Below are 16,488 nucleotides of genomic sequence, written 5' to 3' on the forward strand. Positions count from 1 at the left end.
TAACCAATCAAAATAAAAGCCAAAAACGAAAGAAACGAAGGGTAGAAAAAAAAGTGAATGCTGAATGAAATTGAATTCCGTGCGAGATCGAATCGAAAACGTTCGTCGAATGGTCGTTAAACCGGAAGGGAACGGCTCCTCCGCAACAGTTTTCGCGAAAGAAAATACCGCCGCAGCCTCTCCGCGCCATAAATCATCGAGCGCGAAGGTTTTATTAAAAGAAGAGCGTTCGAAGTACACCTATTCGATTACCTTTCAAACGATTATGTTCCAAAGCTTCTTTAAACCTCCTGTTCCCATAGTTCAAATTGTGATGCAGTCCGAGAATTTTTCTTCATTTTTGGCTCGATCGATAGAGAACGAATTTCAAGAGTTTATTTTGAGAATATTCGCTTCCTTACCTTCGCCACGAATCGAAAATATAGTTTACCATATATTTCATTATTTTAGTAAAGCAGCAATGAAGTTTCAGCTCGAGAATAAATAAATTGACGAAACGATATATTTTTGGAATTACGATAATATCGATAATGCAATATTTCACTGCAAGTGAAACGCACGCAAAAACTGGGATATAAGAAGAAGAAAAATATTAAACGCGTAACTTTTTTCAAACATATAAATTTAAATGTAAAACAGAGCAAAATGTTTCTCGTTATTGTGACAGAAATTTACGACTCAAAAGCGACTGTGAGACGCTGCTTTAAATTTAATTAACAAGTATCGTCGATTCCCCTCATCCAAGTATTCGCTCGAAATTATTTTCTAAATTCTATTCGATACCTATCGTGTTACATCGAAATGAATATTCGTTCGATATTGAAGCTAAAGAGGGTATCAGATAATGACGAGTTATACAGTGATATTGGATAATCGATGCACATTGTACAGATTCGATATACACGGAACGGTTCATGGGCTTACCCTCGGACAATCTGCACGGCTACGAGCAAGGTCAACTGCTGAACAAAGTGGATAATATTAAAACGAAGATGTATTACTTGATCCACGGGACTTTGGACGATAACGTGCACTACCAGCAGTCACTGTTACTCGCCAAGGTTCTCGAGCAGAAGGATATCCTGTTCAGGCAACAGGTATGGTATTCGAAAAAGATGTACGTTCGAATAATTGAATTATTACCTTTAGATCGCGCATACTCTTACTAATATGAATACAAATTTCTAGACGTATTATAAACCGTTTTTGTAAACTAAAGAAATAGACATTTCTTTTCTATTTTAGTTATTTGTATCATATACATCCTTCATATCTTTATACATTTAAGGATGATTCGCACTAGCGATCACGTTACGGTTAAATTACGTCAAGTCAGGCATCGGACAAAATCGCTTACGCGTAATCCAGTGAGAGCATTCACAGTAAGCGGTTCGGTCAAGTCAGAGGAAAATCTCTTGATTGGTGGCTGACTTGATGTGATCTGACCGTGTACCGTACGTCTGAAGCTAAAACCTAAAGCTTTAAGTTTTCCATAAATATATACAGTGGTGAGCGTAATAAATGAAAAGTTCAACTAATTACATTATAGGAAGGTTTGTTTCTATATAGCATTTGAAAATTGTATTTGTAAAAATTGGTAAATAACTAGAAATTGGATCAAGTTAAATTCGGTATAAAAATGTTTTCTACTTATCGTTTAATAGCAGTCTCATAGTTGTTTAACAATTTTTTCAGAATATTATCCACGCGGTGGATAAGAGGTATATAAAAAAGGGGTCCGAGTCGAAAACGCTCGGCACGCACCGCGTTATTTCAAACAGTTTACAGAATTATTATGCTTGGCATTCGCCTACGTGCTCCGTGGCCGACCCATGGTGTTTAACGTTCGCGATTAAAATCTACAAAGCGCGCGCGAAGTGCAGTTTATTCCGCCTGAATAAATTCCCACTGTTTCGTTTAAAGTTTAAGTTTCATGTGATACACTTTTGTTAAAATGAGTATTACGCAACGCATGGATTCGTGCCGTTTCCAGCGCAGTCGCCGCTATTTGTTCTCTCTAAATAAATAGACATGCCACGTTATTTCATCGTACACATAAGCTTTACAAAATATTTAAAAAAAGGATCGTGTGAAAATAGACAGACTGACCCACGAAAATATTTGAACATTTACCATCGAGAACTTTTATGTCCATATTGCGTGCGTTATATAAAACATTTTGCGATTTCATTGGCCCTGTAACGAGTGTAAATTCTGTAAATAGTCATAAACCCTGTAATAAGTGAAATTTGAAGCCAATCTGACAATTTGTCTAAAAGTTGCAAGATATTTATTACAAACATATATCTAGTTAAAAAAAATTGGTATACAAAATATTTCGTAAAACACACATGATATATTTATAAAAGAAATTATATTTTTTCCAGACTTACACGGACGAAGACCACGGGATCGCTCAGTCACGAGCTCACCTTTATCATTCATTGGAAAACTTCTTGGACGAATGTTACGAAGCCTCATGATTGCAGCGTCGAGAAGAAACGACAATCTAGATCCTTTATGTCACCTGCCTCACATTCCACTTGTAAATACCTTGCCACTTGTACATACTCGATGTACAATATGTAATATGAAGCGTTAGTGTAAATAATTGAAAATGAAAAATCATGAAATACATTCGATTCAAACGAAATTGCAGGCTGGAGGACGGTTCTATACAACTTCCATTTCGTGGCTAATAACGAAGAAATTTTGCCACGTACTCGAAATCAAATATAGTCGCCAATATAGACATTAATTAGTATATTTGCAAATTGTTTGAATCGAGTGTGACCATTGATTGTTAAGAAATTTACAATCGACCCGAAGAATTTTTTTAATCTATTTTTTTGGAGAGACTATTTCGATCGTCGAAGGCCTAATGGACTCGAGAATAAATTTATAGCCCCTTACGGATAAATAAACTAACGTATGAATTAACCAACGCTGCATCTTGTGAAACATCCTTGTGGAAGTAAGTTTCGTGGAACGAACCGGATGCAACACGTCGCATAATCGCCGATCACTTTGGAATTTCGAGAGTAAAACGAGTGTTTTTCTGTGAGATATATTATATTGTTAACGAACAGATGTTATTAAATATTATATAGCGAGACGAGAATTCGTACGTTTAATTACGAATTTCTAAAACATGTTCCTGTTTCGTTTCGAGCATTATATGCGAGGCAAGTGAGAGTCGTATGTGAAAAGAAGTATAATCGTACTCTCTGAGGGGTATTAATGGAAAAGAAGAATGAATATCCGATTTGGATATGTTTCTTTCTGAAAGGAAGAATGTTAAAAAAAAGATATGTATTCCATGATATACCTTTGACGATGTTCAATCCTTTTTATTTCTTTTCTTTTTTGTAGCTTAGAAACTTTTGGTGATGGTACATAATTTGTTTCGTATTTGTTTCTATATTTTGCTTTTTACGTGTCTATTAACAATTTCAAGTTGCTAATATTATATATGTTTTATGTTCGACCATAATTATATTGCTTTATATTTAACATATAGCTTTATAACGATAAGAATGCGTAACTAAACGTAATTGAACAAGATTATTTAAACGTAAAGATAAATTATTTCCTGTTGATTTTATCAATGTTAGGATAAAGAAGCCTTTCCGACACTATTCATAGTGTAAGACTTCAATTGTGTATATAATTAAGTTGCTGGACTGGTTGTTAAAATTTCCTCGATATACGATAGCGCGCATCTATTTCTCTTTACTATTAAAGAAAATATAAAACATTATTGTGACTAATAGTTAATACTTAAATCTATCCCGTAGTGTAAGCGATGTACTAACAGACTTTAAAGAAATACCAGGATTTTATAATGAAAAGGACCACTGTAATGGTTTCAAATAGGAACTTCCTAAAACTAATTGTTAACTTTTATTCCAATGTATTGTACAAAATATTTAATCGAATATATACCATTAAAAGATACATTATTACGAAATTTCCAACCATGCGTAATTAGGGGAAAAATATAATTATAATTCAGCGTTATTATGAAAATTATTATGTGATTTCTCTCCTTACTATTATTATGAGTCCGATTCATTGATATTTGTTGAGTGCATCATAAATAAAGCTCTATGTTTTATTAACACAGAGTGTTTTATGTTTTGATAATCATTTACCAATCAACTAATTAAATGGTGTTGAATGTAAAAATTGAAATGTATAATAAAATTTTCTGTTATGAATTCTCTGTCTCTTTGAATCTGAAAATAAAGTCTTCTTAAAACAGTTCCTTTTTTCATAGAAGAAAAAAGCGTGCTTCTTAATAACACTTAAAAAGACATACTTGCACTTGGTGCATGTGTAAAATACTGTCTGTCCTTCATCCGCTGATCTCAATTGCAATGTAGCATATGACATTTTATCATTCTGACATTGAGGACATTTTCTTTCAACAATTGGGCCTTCTGCTTCTTCCATTACATCATCCTTTTCTTTTGATGAACCATAAACATTCTTTTTATTAAACTCAATAGTGTACGACATCGCCATATCTCCAAAAGCTAACCTCGAAGATCATTTATCATTTAACAACAATTTTTTACAATTACTCTTTAAGTAAATAAACAACAAATAATTCAGATTCTCACACAATGAGATAAAACAAATATGGGAAAATATAAAAATACACAAAAAATAATAAGTACCTTCGGGACCCCAAACCCTTTTACAAGCATAACATTTTACATTTCCTTTATCACCTAACAACGGTAGAATGGATCCACAATCAGAACAAAAGCCAGGAGTGCTTATGAAAGAACCAATATTATGCGCCATTTGAAATTAAATTAATACAACGATCGTAATCAAGAAACAACACAACACTAAATTAACATACACGTGAGCTGAGAAAAACATTTCTGCTACAATCATGGACTACGAGATATAAGAATGGAAACTCATAACCTAAATTAAAATAGTTGTCACGCATGCCTTTCTAGTATACGTATTTTCTATGCTTGTTATACACATAGAAATTACTCCAACGTTTGATAGATAAACGCCGCGCGGCGTTCCTGCGCGTGTATGTTTTGCTCGTTTACTCGATCAGAACCGGCAAAATGGACGATATAGTACTCCGAGTATCTGATCATGTTTTAGAAGTGATATTTTCCTATTTAGATTTGCACACGTTGAGAAACTGTTCGTTGGTGTGCAAACGATGGAACCGTTTCCTAAATGATGAGAACAATGACGCGTGGAGAATGCACTGTATCAGAAAACTGGCCCAAGAGGCGCTCAGTTCCGATTTATTGTCATCGGTACCTACATACAAATCGAAGCTCCGTGCATTTTATCACGCGTGGAACCCCAATGACTGCTCCCGTAATATTTATATTAGACCGAATGGATTTACCATGCACAGGTAGAACCTTGGATTCTGTCATCACCGCGTGTTAATTCGTGATTTATGTTCCGATCTCGATCTCGATCTCAAGTTTCTACACACAACGTTAAACCCTGTTATTTCGTTAATTGTCATATTAAAATTGCATTTATATATTTTAACACCGAAGATTAACGAAACACATGAAAATCTGCAACAGGTTTTTCTAATAAAAATGAGTTTTTTAAAGATGCGGTCATAAAATATAAACTTCTGATGTTAAGTGTGTTTTTATATATATATAAGCGATAAGTGAATGCTTGAATCTTTACTACTTGAGTTATAGGAATCCAGTTGCTCAAAGCACAGATGCCTGTAGAGGTAAAATTGGCTTCCAGCATGGACGTCATGCCTGGGAAGTTATTTGGGAAGGTCCTCTGGGAACGGTAGCAGTAATAGGTATAGCTACAAGAGAAGCACCTTTGTTGTGTCACGGATACGTAGCATTAGTTGGCTCCGACGAGCACTCATGGGGCTGGAATCTAGTAGACAACCATCTGTTACATAATGGGAATGTGCAAGGAAATTATCCTTTGCTTAACAATGCTCCAAAATACCAGGTATGTAGAATTTTGTTTATCATAACTTTTATTTAGCTAAGAAAGAACATCGTCTAAAGTATTAAACTTTATAATTAACAGGTTGGGGAAAGAATTAGAGTAATATTAGATTGTGATGATAACACATTATCTTTTGAAAGAAATTATGAATTTTTGGGAGTGGCATTTAGAGGTACTATATACTGTTGCTTTTCAACTAACAATAGATGTTTAATAGGAAAAATTTGTTTTATATTAATAACAAATTAAATGCATAGGGTTGCCAGACAAAAGATTATACCCATCTGTATCTGCTGTGTATGGAAATACAGAGGTATCTATGGTGTACTTAGGACCACCTTTAGATGGCTAACACTTTACTTCTAGTAGAGACATATCCCCAGAGGCTTAATAAGGCTGTATGAAGTCTGAATGCAACATTGTTTGCATCATACCAAAATGTCTACTATGAAGTAGAACAAGCACACAAATGAAGTGTATGATATCTTTTAAGAGAGATGTGTGCCTGTTCATTCAGTCAATATCATTGTAAATAGTATTAGCATTCCATTTCAATCGATAAATTCATGATAGTGCTTTATACAATGCTAACAGTTATAAGTTACTCAATAAGCAACATCCATAAGTTTCACTTAAAATCATACATTCGCTAATAGCTAGCGGTCTGTGCGTTTGATAATGAAATTTCTCGTCTAAATTTCACGATTGAAAGTATCTTTATACGAGAATGTTGTTACGTATTACGGATTTCGAAATAATCATGTAAAGATATTCTTAAATTAGGCGATTTGTGAGAAAGAAGTTCCTCCGCGAAGAAAATATGAATATTCTTCCAGTGGACATGAATCGGAATTATTTTGTTATTTTGAGGTCTTTTCAGATCATGTAGATTGCAACTTTTTAGTTGATATTTCTGTACAGAGAAATAAGTATTATTCTTTACTCTTCCATGCAATATTAATATTCGAGTCCTTGTATAAATATATGCTTTATATGAACCTTATAAAATTCACTCATCTGCCAAAGGAATGGCGAAATCTTACTTGTTTATAAAATAGTCACATATTGCGATAATTAGCTTATTTCTATCACTATTAACGAGTCTACCACTAACAGTATGATTTTGCGAGGACTGTGAGAGGAACAACTGTGATTCGTCTGCATTTTATTAATGTATTCGTTTTTTTCAGCGATGTTTGCATAAGTATTTTATTTATTTATTTATGGTTAAAATATTTCATGTTAGAAAACAAAACATTAAGGCCCTTTCTTATGAAACATTTATTACGCTTCGTCTTTTTTTTATTATATATATGTAGATATTTATATATAATTTAAATTAATATTTATTTTCTAATGGTAAGAAACGACTTTTTAAAAATATCGATAGAACTCAAGCAGCGAAATTGTCAAACAAATCGAAGATAACTTCGAGATTACAGTATACAGGGTGTTCCAGTTAAAGTGTTCATAGCTGCTTTATTTGTCAATGTATAAAGCAATGTCGTAAATTGTAAAATATATCACGGTAGTAAAATTCCGATCGATTTGTATGATAATTAATCATTTTCTTTTTTAAGTAGGGCAACGCTAGAAAACAAAACTAGTACCTGTCGAATTCATCTATGCAATATCATAGTCGGACTGATTTTTTTATTCTTTACGAGAATTTTGTTCTTGCATTATGGTATATTGTGTACAGTATAGATTTGTGTATACAGTTTTATTCAGTTGCGAAATCATCATGTATGTATAATCGTGGTGTGAAGTTCAACGATCACTATTGTGATTGATGCACAACAGATCTTACTTAAATTAATGTAATCGACATTTCGATTCGCTTGCGCATTTAGTGTAAGAAAATCATGTATCGACTATGGATGAAAGTTGTACATCGTGCTCTTTGAAATATATTTATAAATAGCAATTAATCATCGACGCCGACGATCGACGCTAGAACTTCAAAAAATATTTCATGAGTATGATGGCGAGTAAGGATGATTTTTTAATGTACATATTTATTATTGTCATTACGTTTGTTACGTGTAGCTTCGGTAAAATTAGGTTTTTCTAAACTTTTGTACAGAATTGTGTACATATAATAGCGATCATGGATGTATGAGGGAAAAATAAACCTTGTTTCGTATGTGCCCAATGGTTTCATTCGCATAAATAACAGACATTGCGGGTCACGGACTGATTTAGAACTAATACCTCTCTCGATCGATGATCGATCCAGTCAGGTCTCCATGGAAAGAAGCATATTCTCGTTTAGAAAATGCGAAAAGTAATATAAGTTACTTCGAATACGAACTATCAATATTACACGTGGAGTATAGTGGTGCCTTATTACAATTCTTTCGATGTAATCTCGATGTGGCTACGATAATACAATGATAGCATTAAGTATTTCAATTTTAATCGACATCAACCCGTTGAAACAATTCGGATCATCGGTAAAAAGGAACAAAATGCATCGTTTTGTAAATACACGTGTTACACGCGCATCATGTAACCATATTCGCGAAACCATTCTGTACAAACGTTTAGAGGAAGTGTGAATTAGTCGTGATACGATTAAGCTTGGAACACCGGTATACTTGCACGTATATCAGAAGTATGAGAGTTTTAAACAAAACGAAAAAAAAGAATGTACATCGCTCTGTAAATAAATTATTTTATTTTAATGCTTTAATGTTTGTATTGTTGCATACCACGAATCATAATGGCTGAGAAATCTTAACGCTTCTCTTCTAAAAGAGAAATAAAGAGAAATAGAACAAGGGGTGTTTCATGTCATGATTTCTCTTTTATTTGAACCATTTATACAATAGATACTTCGTACAAACCTCTTTCACTTCATATCCCGTACAATTTAACGATTTTAATATTATAATTCAGAATCAAATGTAATGTTTCTTTCATCCCTTGTTCTTTGGGGAACCTCCAGGTTTAGTACCTTTGCAACAAGTTTACTACTGTTATGAAAATGACGCTCTCCATAGCTTACAAAAATATAACGCCAATTTGTCGTACATTTAATTTCTACTGCTGTGCAACTTATAAATAAGTATTAACTTAGTTATACATATATTAAAGATTCAATGTTACCATGTTACCATGAATGTTACCATGAAAGAAAATATTTAATTGAATTCAACTTTCTTTGGTGTATTAAGACATTGAATCTTACATATATGCGATTCTCATCACGAGTGCTTATTCGAATGTAAGAGAAATGACAGAGGTGTAAATTTGAAAAGATATAGCTGTACATACATAAACCCTTCTGTACATATTACATATAATAATTTCTTTTTACTAAACCTATTAGGAAACACTGTGACTCAAAGCATTTATCTTAACTGATATACATTCATAGCACATTTGTGATTCGTCATTGGACTTGTAGAGTAAATACAAGTTAAATATTTCTTGTTGCACAGCATCATTTCAATGATTGTTAATATTACGAAATTTTAATTCATATTACGAAACAATCATTGTTATAAAAGTTCTTTTTTTTTTGTTGTTGTGATAGTCTATCGAAAATCAAAATTAAAATTTTCACAGGCTTTTGTAATTGCAAATTAGATATAAATATTCGGTTTTGAATAAAATGTAAATTATATTAAGATTTCGTGTATATCCTTTCGTGTGGAACTCCATCAATGGCATTATGAATAGATTGGAATCTTTATTTGCAATTTTTCGCTTATACACAATATTTTTCCGTGATTACGTTTATTTTCCACACAAAAGAATTAGTCGATAAAAAATGCGCACGATTAAAAATTGTGATCGAAAACGTCAAAATATCTCATTTTTACAATAACATTTTCTTTCATTTTAAAATAGTAACATAGCAACACACTCACAAAATTCGAAGTGGATATATTTCTTAATGTAAAAATTTTAACAAACCAAATTTGGGACCGGAAAGAAGTATTCTTCATTATTAGGCCATAAAAGTTATAAATACTTTCTAAAATTTATTCTATGAATTCGTTATTTCATTATTATGAGCAAATGTTTGTTTTATAACAAATAGTTGAAGATTTGATAATTCGACAAAAATATGATAATGTTATTTAAATAGCGAATATTATAATAATAAAATTGCTACTTATATATGTACATATAGGAATTATAAAACAACAATTTATTGATGCTTATTTGAATTTTATATTGTTCCATACAAATTTTTATACAGATATTTGCTATATGTTTTCAAACTTTTGAATGAATTGTTGCGTGAGAAAATGTATTGTAATAAATAAAACTTTTGGCAGTTGGTATACATAAAATTATTGCAATACTATTTTTATGGATTGATAATATGGAATGAGTTGGGTAACTAATCTAAATATTTTATTACATGCACTCTATTAACACAATTTATCACATGTGTTTAAAATGGATAAGCAGTGCTTTTATTAATTATTAGTATATTCATATTTCATTTTGTATCACATGATGTAATTAATCATTACATATGTATATCACAATAAATCTCCTTTATCGTAATTGGAATAGGGATGAATTTAATAAGGAACGAAAATCATTCTATAAAAGTAATAAGATACTGAAATATATAAATACATACATTAAGATTATGTTTAAAATTTAAAATAAATAAATCACACAATTCATTGGTATATTCCTCTTCTAATTACAACAGGTACTGTACATTATTTTAAGCATTAAGATAATGTTATATTTAAGCTCAATAAAGAAGAAAGTGAGTCTTTAATTACTCAAAAAAAATGGCATGCATGACAAGCTCTATATAACAATAATCTATAGAGATAATATATCTAGAAATATTTAATTATGGATTACTTCAAACTGAAACTGAAAAATCATCACATAAAAAAATATAGCGTATGAAATAACATTAATCGCTGCATTGTTAAACATTAATCGCTACACTGTTAAACATAAATGCTGCATTTTTAAATAGGAAATGTTTTACAAATAACATTCCTAATCACAGATGCATCAAAAATGCAAGACCATCGGATGCTCCTAATCTCTCGTAAGATAATTCGCGGACTCTCCTTCCGCTAAATGGAAAAAATGTGCTACACGGCAATGGTAGCACCTATTTAAAGGTCGTTACGGACTCATATTTGAGATTTATAAATTCCTAATTACTACCATAACTTGCCCTGTACTGTTCCTATTCACCATAATCACACATACAGTGCGAAAAAATAACTACAAATTTGTTTATTTGGGAAAAGGATCATCGATCTTTACAGGTAGTGACTGTACAATTACGAATTAACAAATGACAAACACAAAATGTCTTGTGTTCATTTCATTATTGACATATAAACTTATCTATTTTCCTAAATCAAGTACTCACTGAATTGCAGCAGAAATTATGAATTACGAAATATTGATCTAATTTACGTGAGTATGTCCATTTCCTGAAGTATTTGCATCTTCATATAATTTCTCATTATCATTCACTTTATTGTTTTTTGCAAGTACGCGATCAAGCGTCGGTTTTACTCTAGTTGGCGGAAACTTCGTTAATAAGAAATTCGACGCGAAGCTGAATAACTTGGATAACAATGGGCACAGTAATCCTTGATGAATAAACGTCCATACCCGATAATATTGACCTTCAAAAGGGTCAAGAATAGCTGCACATAACATATGACTAAGGTTCACTTGTATTGGCTAAAAAATGGAATGTTGGAACATTAGAATGGATTGAAGCACAGAATATGTGTTAATATGAAATAACACAAACCAAAGCAATGGCTTGGATAATCCAGAAATGATAAGCTAAATTTATTCCATAACTAAAAACGGACCAGCTCATGTCTGATAGAGGTTCCACATTATACACACCTAAACACAAAAATTAGGATAGCGTCACATAATGAATTTTGTCACATGATTTTCAAATTAATAAGAGAAAATTAATTGTAACTACCTCCGATCCTCAGTAAGTAATATGGTATCACTACCATTAAACCATGCTGAATATAGTACATTGCTTTATCAGCAAATATCTGAAAGAATTATATCAATATTAATTTGGATCATTAAATTATACATTTCTTAGTGAAACATGATAATTTACTCTGCGAGATTCTGTCTCTGGGAATAAATATGCTAAAAGTGGTCCATTCAAAAAGTTCAAATGTATCCTGAAGATAGCTGTGACTGTAGGACTAGGATCTGCTGCCAGTAAATACAACTATATTACAAAAAAGGCAATAATTGTAAACAAGTACAAATAAAATATATATATTCCTTATTCAAATGGTTCTATTAATTTTACCTGTACAGCTGTGGTTATATGGCAAGGATTTAATATATATACAACTGTCCTGCTGGTAAACTTAAAACCAATTTCCATTCCTAGTACTAATGACATAATAATTAATAATACTCTTCTACCAACACAATCATGATTTACATATGATACTTTGGTTGGCAATTTAATTCGTTTATAGCCCCAAACAAGAAAGGTTATTATGAATATCGATATGATCAATGTTTCAATGATTCTTCGCTTTGGACTTAGGTAATATGCACATTCTGGTCCCACATTGCGTGGTATTGAAGCATTAACACCATCGTATGCCCATTCGAACATTGCTATGAATTCTTTTTGTAAGTCTGAAATGAAAAACATGATAGAATTTAATAGTTCAAGTACAGATTGGATTACTTTTATACCTGCACTATCCGCAATGACGAATTTCAGACTATGACACTCAAAATTTGTCTAATTTGCCAGTCAGAATGCTTCACTAGGAACTATGATTTGCATTTTAATGTTTCTAACTGAATTGTTAGACAAGCAGAATCATTCACGTAATAAGATCCCACGTTTGAGTGTCATATCGGAAAATGTAATTATCGATTCATCAAAACGAAGAAGGGTCTTTAAATAGAAAAATCATAAAACTGAACGTACGTAACTTCACTGATCCTACGTCTTACTAAACTGGGAAATAGTGCAAAAGACTTGGAACTGATATGTACATGTAATAAGACTTATTAAATATAAACAAGCATCATACTTAACACCGCGTATTTGCTATTAAAGAACACTATCGGAAGTGTTGAAGCCCCTGTTACCATTTTCGAGTAATTTTTAACGTTACCGACTCAGTAGAAAATAAGATTACTATATAATTGTACATATGGTGCTTAATAGATGGCACTATAACGTTCTACCAATGATCAATTTTATTTTTAATAAGTACATGCAAAAATAGATTCGAGACAGGCCTAAATGTAGTTACTTCGTCAACAATTAAAAACTTCATTTCTATAAGTCTGTGATAAGACTAAATGCATTTTTGTGTCGCACATGTTGTGGGCCATCGACCTCCTTTTCCTTTTCGTGTTGCATGCGACGTTATCGATTCAGTATTGGTTCGAATTAAAACTGAAATCTATGAAATTATTACTTTTATATAATTACAAATCTAAAAACTAAGACTTAGAAGTAAGGCTTAAAACTAACGACGCACGTTAAAATTAAGATCCAAAAGTAAGACTTAAAATTAGCGATAGAAATTAAAATTAAGACTTAAATATAACTGAGACATGTTCAGTCTCGTATCACACGATAACAGTTCATTCGCAGCTCCTATCTAAGAGAAACATTGATATTCCACTTAATCCCACTATCCTCTATCTTTGTATAAAAAAACGTACACAATGGACTTAGCCTAGACATATTTATCTTAAATGTAGCCAAAACTAAAACACACGTATTTCACGATTTTGCACTATTCCACAATTAAATTGTAAGATGTATACATCCCACGTTGGTTGTTTGAGCTAAGAATTAAAATTAATTATTTTAACCTAAAACTTCAAAATAAGTACACATCATGCACCATCCATCTCTCGCAGAACGATTATACAGATCACATAGGTCTTTATTAGCTTAAAAGTAAGCATACACCACACGATATTTATTTGTCACAGAACTATTACAGGCATCGTTACAAAGATTATGAGATAGAGATAGAGAGAGAGAGAGAGAGAGAGAGAGAGAGAGAGAGAGAGACAGACAGACAGACAGACAGAGGGTCCCATGCCAAAGAGTGGTGGTGGGTGTACGTCGTAGGGTTCATCACGCCGAGGAGATTCTGGGATTTCCTTGGACTTGCACGATGGCCCAGGGGGTGACGTTAGGAGATGTGGTCTCCCCTGACGCCCAAATAAAATACCAGGGATGGCTCCCTTGGAAAGGGAGAAGACGTAGGAGTGCTCCGGCAGCAATTCGAAAGAGGTCCCGGGGTACTCCTGTTAAACGTTAGGGAAACCACCACGCTTCCCAGAAAAGCGGCGGGGTGCCCATGAGGGTTATCCTATGTAGAAAAAGAAAAAAGAAAAAAATATGGCCTACCTATATCGATTTTGTAAATAATTAAAACCAAAGCGTACGCATCCCACGATGACCTTGCGATATTCCACAGTATCCCACGGAGTCCCACGGAGTGCCACGGTGCCCCACAGTGCCCCACAGTGTCCAACAGTGTCCCACGGTGTCCAACGGTGTCCAACGGTGTCCAGCGGTGTCCAACGGTGTCCAACGATGTACAACGGTGTCCAACGGTGTCCAACGGTGTCCAACGGAGTCCCACGGTGTCCAACGGTGTCCCACGGTATCCCACGGAGTCCCACAGTGTCCCGCGGTGTCCCGCGGTGCCCACGCAGGGGGGTGTCAGTCCAGTCTAGATCATTCAAAATTCTCTTCGGTGTCTTCTGATGATCTAAACTGGACTGTATTAGCGTAGTTCTTAGCTTGGTATCGCCCTCCGAAGATTAATCAACTGATTAATTTTTGGAAAACGATGCCAATTACCAGGTCTCACCACGAGGAGGTGACTACGCACGAGACCCGCCCATGGTTTATTTAACATTACACATCGATCTCGACATTCAACCTATTGGCAGAATGTCGAGTTTTGACTCTACTTGACCATGGGCCTGCGTAAAGAGATAGTCATTTCGTAGCGAAACACCTATCTCCTATGCAGCAGTTACACGAATCTTTACAAACGTAAAACAAAGCTTACACAACGCAATATCTATCTCCCACACTCAATACAATAATTCGCAACCCTATCGGCAACATTCTGTATCAAAGACACATTTGTCGAACTTGGAACGAAAGAAAAAAAATGAGGCTACTATGGAAAAGGAGCCCCAACTATCAGACGATGAAAGAAAAACCGCGGCGCGCCCGGAACGAAGTCACGATCTCTCGAAAGAACTAACCAACCTACGCGACGTACTCCCGTGCACCAGATAACTCTAAGGCTCGGCGGAAAGCCCAAGCATTGACCTTCTCTCGATTTCTGTCAAGTAGTCTGGATCTTATCACGGTCGATGGCACCGACGGATGATACTAGTGACCCAGCAAACAGGCCTGCAATTTAACACACTCCAACTGAAACAAGTGAGTACCCGGGGAGGGACCGCTGAACAGGATTACGAAGGCAAGAGGCCTCAACTGCACAGTGGGGTCCACTCACGAGGATGGACCGCTGAACAGGATTACGAAGGCATTACCCCAACTGCACAGTGGGGTCCCCCCGCCCGCGAGTTTTTCACTTAAACAGGATTACGGAGGACGTGAAATGCAGGTCTCTGCCCGAGTACCGAAGTACCAATCGGACAGTATTGCGGATCCCAGGTATCACCAGTGCGATGACAACTCCCGTGATTCGAGGCAAACGACGGGCAGTTTTCGAGCAGTTACTAACCACAGAGGTGTGCTTGGGGCGACTTACGAATCCAAAGATTTGTCCAGTGCACGTTGACCCGCACGTACCCGGAATACGCGCGAACGAGTACGTCACGCTACGGTTTGAAAGAACTGAGCGACCGTGAACCGATATATCGAGGGAACAATTTTTCCAGTGTGGTAAGCGAGGGGATCAAGAGAGACGAGATCTTTATTTTTCGTTCCAAGATAGATAAGTATCTTTGTACAGAATGAGCTTACAATGCACATAACATAGGTATCTATCTTATGATTAATTAAGGCTAAAACGCTCGCATCCCACGGTGTCCTGCGATGTCCCACGATGTCCCACGATGTCCCACGGTGCCCCCGCGGGGAGTATTAGTCCAGTCTAGATCACCAAAACTATTTTGGATGATCAAGACCAGACTATATTCAAGTAGTTTTTAGCTTGATATCGTTTCCAAATAATAATACTAATATTCAAAATAGTACTTGGTGTATTATTATTTGGAAAACGATACCAATTACCGGAACCCACCACGAGGAGGTAACTACGCTCGGGTCCCATTTACATAAAGAGTTTCTAAGCATTGGAAGCAGAGATGTAAAATTATTTTATAATAAAGAAGTGGCGTGTATTGAAATTTATTAATTAGAATAGCTGTAGTACGTGGATCCGCATAATCATACTTGAATATTGAATTTATCATCGAAGAAACGAAACTATGCGAGGTACCAATTGTAGTGCGTATGGACAAATGATAAGA

The 16,488-nt window shown here is 34.4% G+C and overlaps 4 protein-coding genes across 11 annotated transcripts in view; 2 read left to right on the top strand and 2 right to left on the bottom strand.

Annotated features, from left to right (window-relative positions):
- The window catches only part of LOC138187694 (venom dipeptidyl peptidase 4), a 301,114-nt gene extending 296,987 nt beyond the window's left edge, over positions 1–4,127 (top strand). For all 7 annotated transcript variants that reach the window (XR_011175244.1, XM_069128730.1, XM_069128733.1 and 4 more), the window contains 2 exons: positions 892–1,097; positions 2,388–4,127. Coding sequence is in view for 6 of the 7 variants with exons in the window: in XM_069128730.1 (XP_068984831.1) it covers positions 892–1,097; positions 2,388–2,483 (302 nt within the window). In the remaining variant the exon portion in view is untranslated. The remainder of the gene's footprint in view (positions 1–891; positions 1,098–2,387) is intronic.
- On the bottom strand, positions 4,018–4,883 carry RpI12 (RNA polymerase I subunit RpI12). The gene is made up of 3 exons (XM_069128737.1): positions 4,683–4,883; positions 4,322–4,538; positions 4,018–4,238 (listed from the first exon to the last, which is right to left on the bottom strand). Exons 1-3 carry the CDS (start codon positions 4,810–4,812, stop codon positions 4,214–4,216), a joined length of 372 nt encoding a protein of 123 aa, XP_068984838.1. The 5' UTR covers positions 4,813–4,883; the 3' UTR covers positions 4,018–4,213.
- A 129-nt stretch (positions 4,884–5,012) lies between these two features.
- Positions 5,013–8,669, top strand: Fsn (F-box synaptic protein). Its single transcript, XM_069128736.1, has 4 exons — positions 5,013–5,401; positions 5,709–5,982; positions 6,064–6,154; positions 6,240–8,669. The coding sequence occupies exons 1-4, from the start codon at positions 5,097–5,099 to the stop codon at positions 6,332–6,334; spliced, it is 765 nt and encodes a 254-aa protein (XP_068984837.1). The 5' UTR covers positions 5,013–5,096; the 3' UTR covers positions 6,335–8,669.
- Positions 8,670–9,519: 850 nt separating this feature from the next.
- On the bottom strand, positions 9,520–13,099 carry LOC138187551 (transmembrane protein 164). Of its 2 annotated transcripts, none has more exons than XM_069128473.1 (6): positions 12,926–13,099; positions 12,284–12,624; positions 12,083–12,199; positions 11,933–12,011; positions 11,747–11,847; positions 9,520–11,673 (listed from the first exon to the last, which is right to left on the bottom strand). In XM_069128473.1, the coding sequence occupies exons 2-6, from the start codon at positions 12,599–12,601 to the stop codon at positions 11,392–11,394; spliced, it is 897 nt and encodes a 298-aa protein (XP_068984574.1). In that variant the 5' UTR covers positions 12,602–12,624; positions 12,926–13,099; the 3' UTR covers positions 9,520–11,391. The 2 variants fall into 2 exon arrangements, with proteins under 2 accessions (XP_068984574.1, XP_068984573.1); XM_069128472.1 differs by having other exon boundaries at positions 12,685–13,099.
- Positions 13,100–16,488: the final 3,389 nt, after the last annotated feature.

Source organism: Bombus flavifrons, chromosome 15, assembly GCF_040668555.2.
Source record: "Bombus flavifrons isolate JBK064 chromosome 15, iyBomFlav1_principal, whole genome shotgun sequence".
Classification (NCBI taxonomy): Eukaryota; Metazoa; Arthropoda; class Insecta; order Hymenoptera; family Apidae; genus Bombus; species Bombus flavifrons.

Excerpts from the sequence above, each read along its gene's own strand:
- RpI12 (XM_069128737.1), bottom strand. The coding sequence starts at position 4,812 with ATGGCGCATAATATTGGTTCTTTCATAAGCACTCCTGGCTTTTGTTCT. Across the intron at positions 4,539-4,682 it reads AAGGGTTTGGGGTCCCGAAG|CTTTTGGAGATATGGCGATG; the intron begins GTACTTATTATT and ends CTTCGAGGTTAG. Across the intron at positions 4,239-4,321 it reads TACACATGCACCAAGTGCAA|ATTCAAAGAGACAGAGAATT; the intron begins GTATGTCTTTTT and ends CTTTATTTTCAG.
- Fsn (XM_069128736.1), top strand. The coding sequence starts at position 5,097 with ATGGACGATATAGTACTCCGAGTATCTGATCATGTTTTAGAAGTGATA. Across the intron at positions 5,983-6,063 it reads ACAATGCTCCAAAATACCAG|GTTGGGGAAAGAATTAGAGT; the intron begins GTATGTAGAATT and ends TATAATTAACAG. Across the intron at positions 6,155-6,239 it reads TTTGGGAGTGGCATTTAGAG|GGTTGCCAGACAAAAGATTA; the intron begins GTACTATATACT and ends TTAAATGCATAG.
- LOC138187551 (XM_069128473.1), bottom strand. The coding sequence starts at position 12,601 with ATGTTCGAATGGGCATACGATGGTGTTAATGCTTCAATACCACGCAAT. Across the intron at positions 12,012-12,082 it reads CAGAGACAGAATCTCGCAGA|ATATTTGCTGATAAAGCAAT; the intron begins GTAAATTATCAT and ends TAATTCTTTCAG. Across the intron at positions 11,674-11,746 it reads TTATCCAAGCCATTGCTTTG|CCAATACAAGTGAACCTTAG; the intron begins GTTTGTGTTATT and ends TCCATTTTTTAG.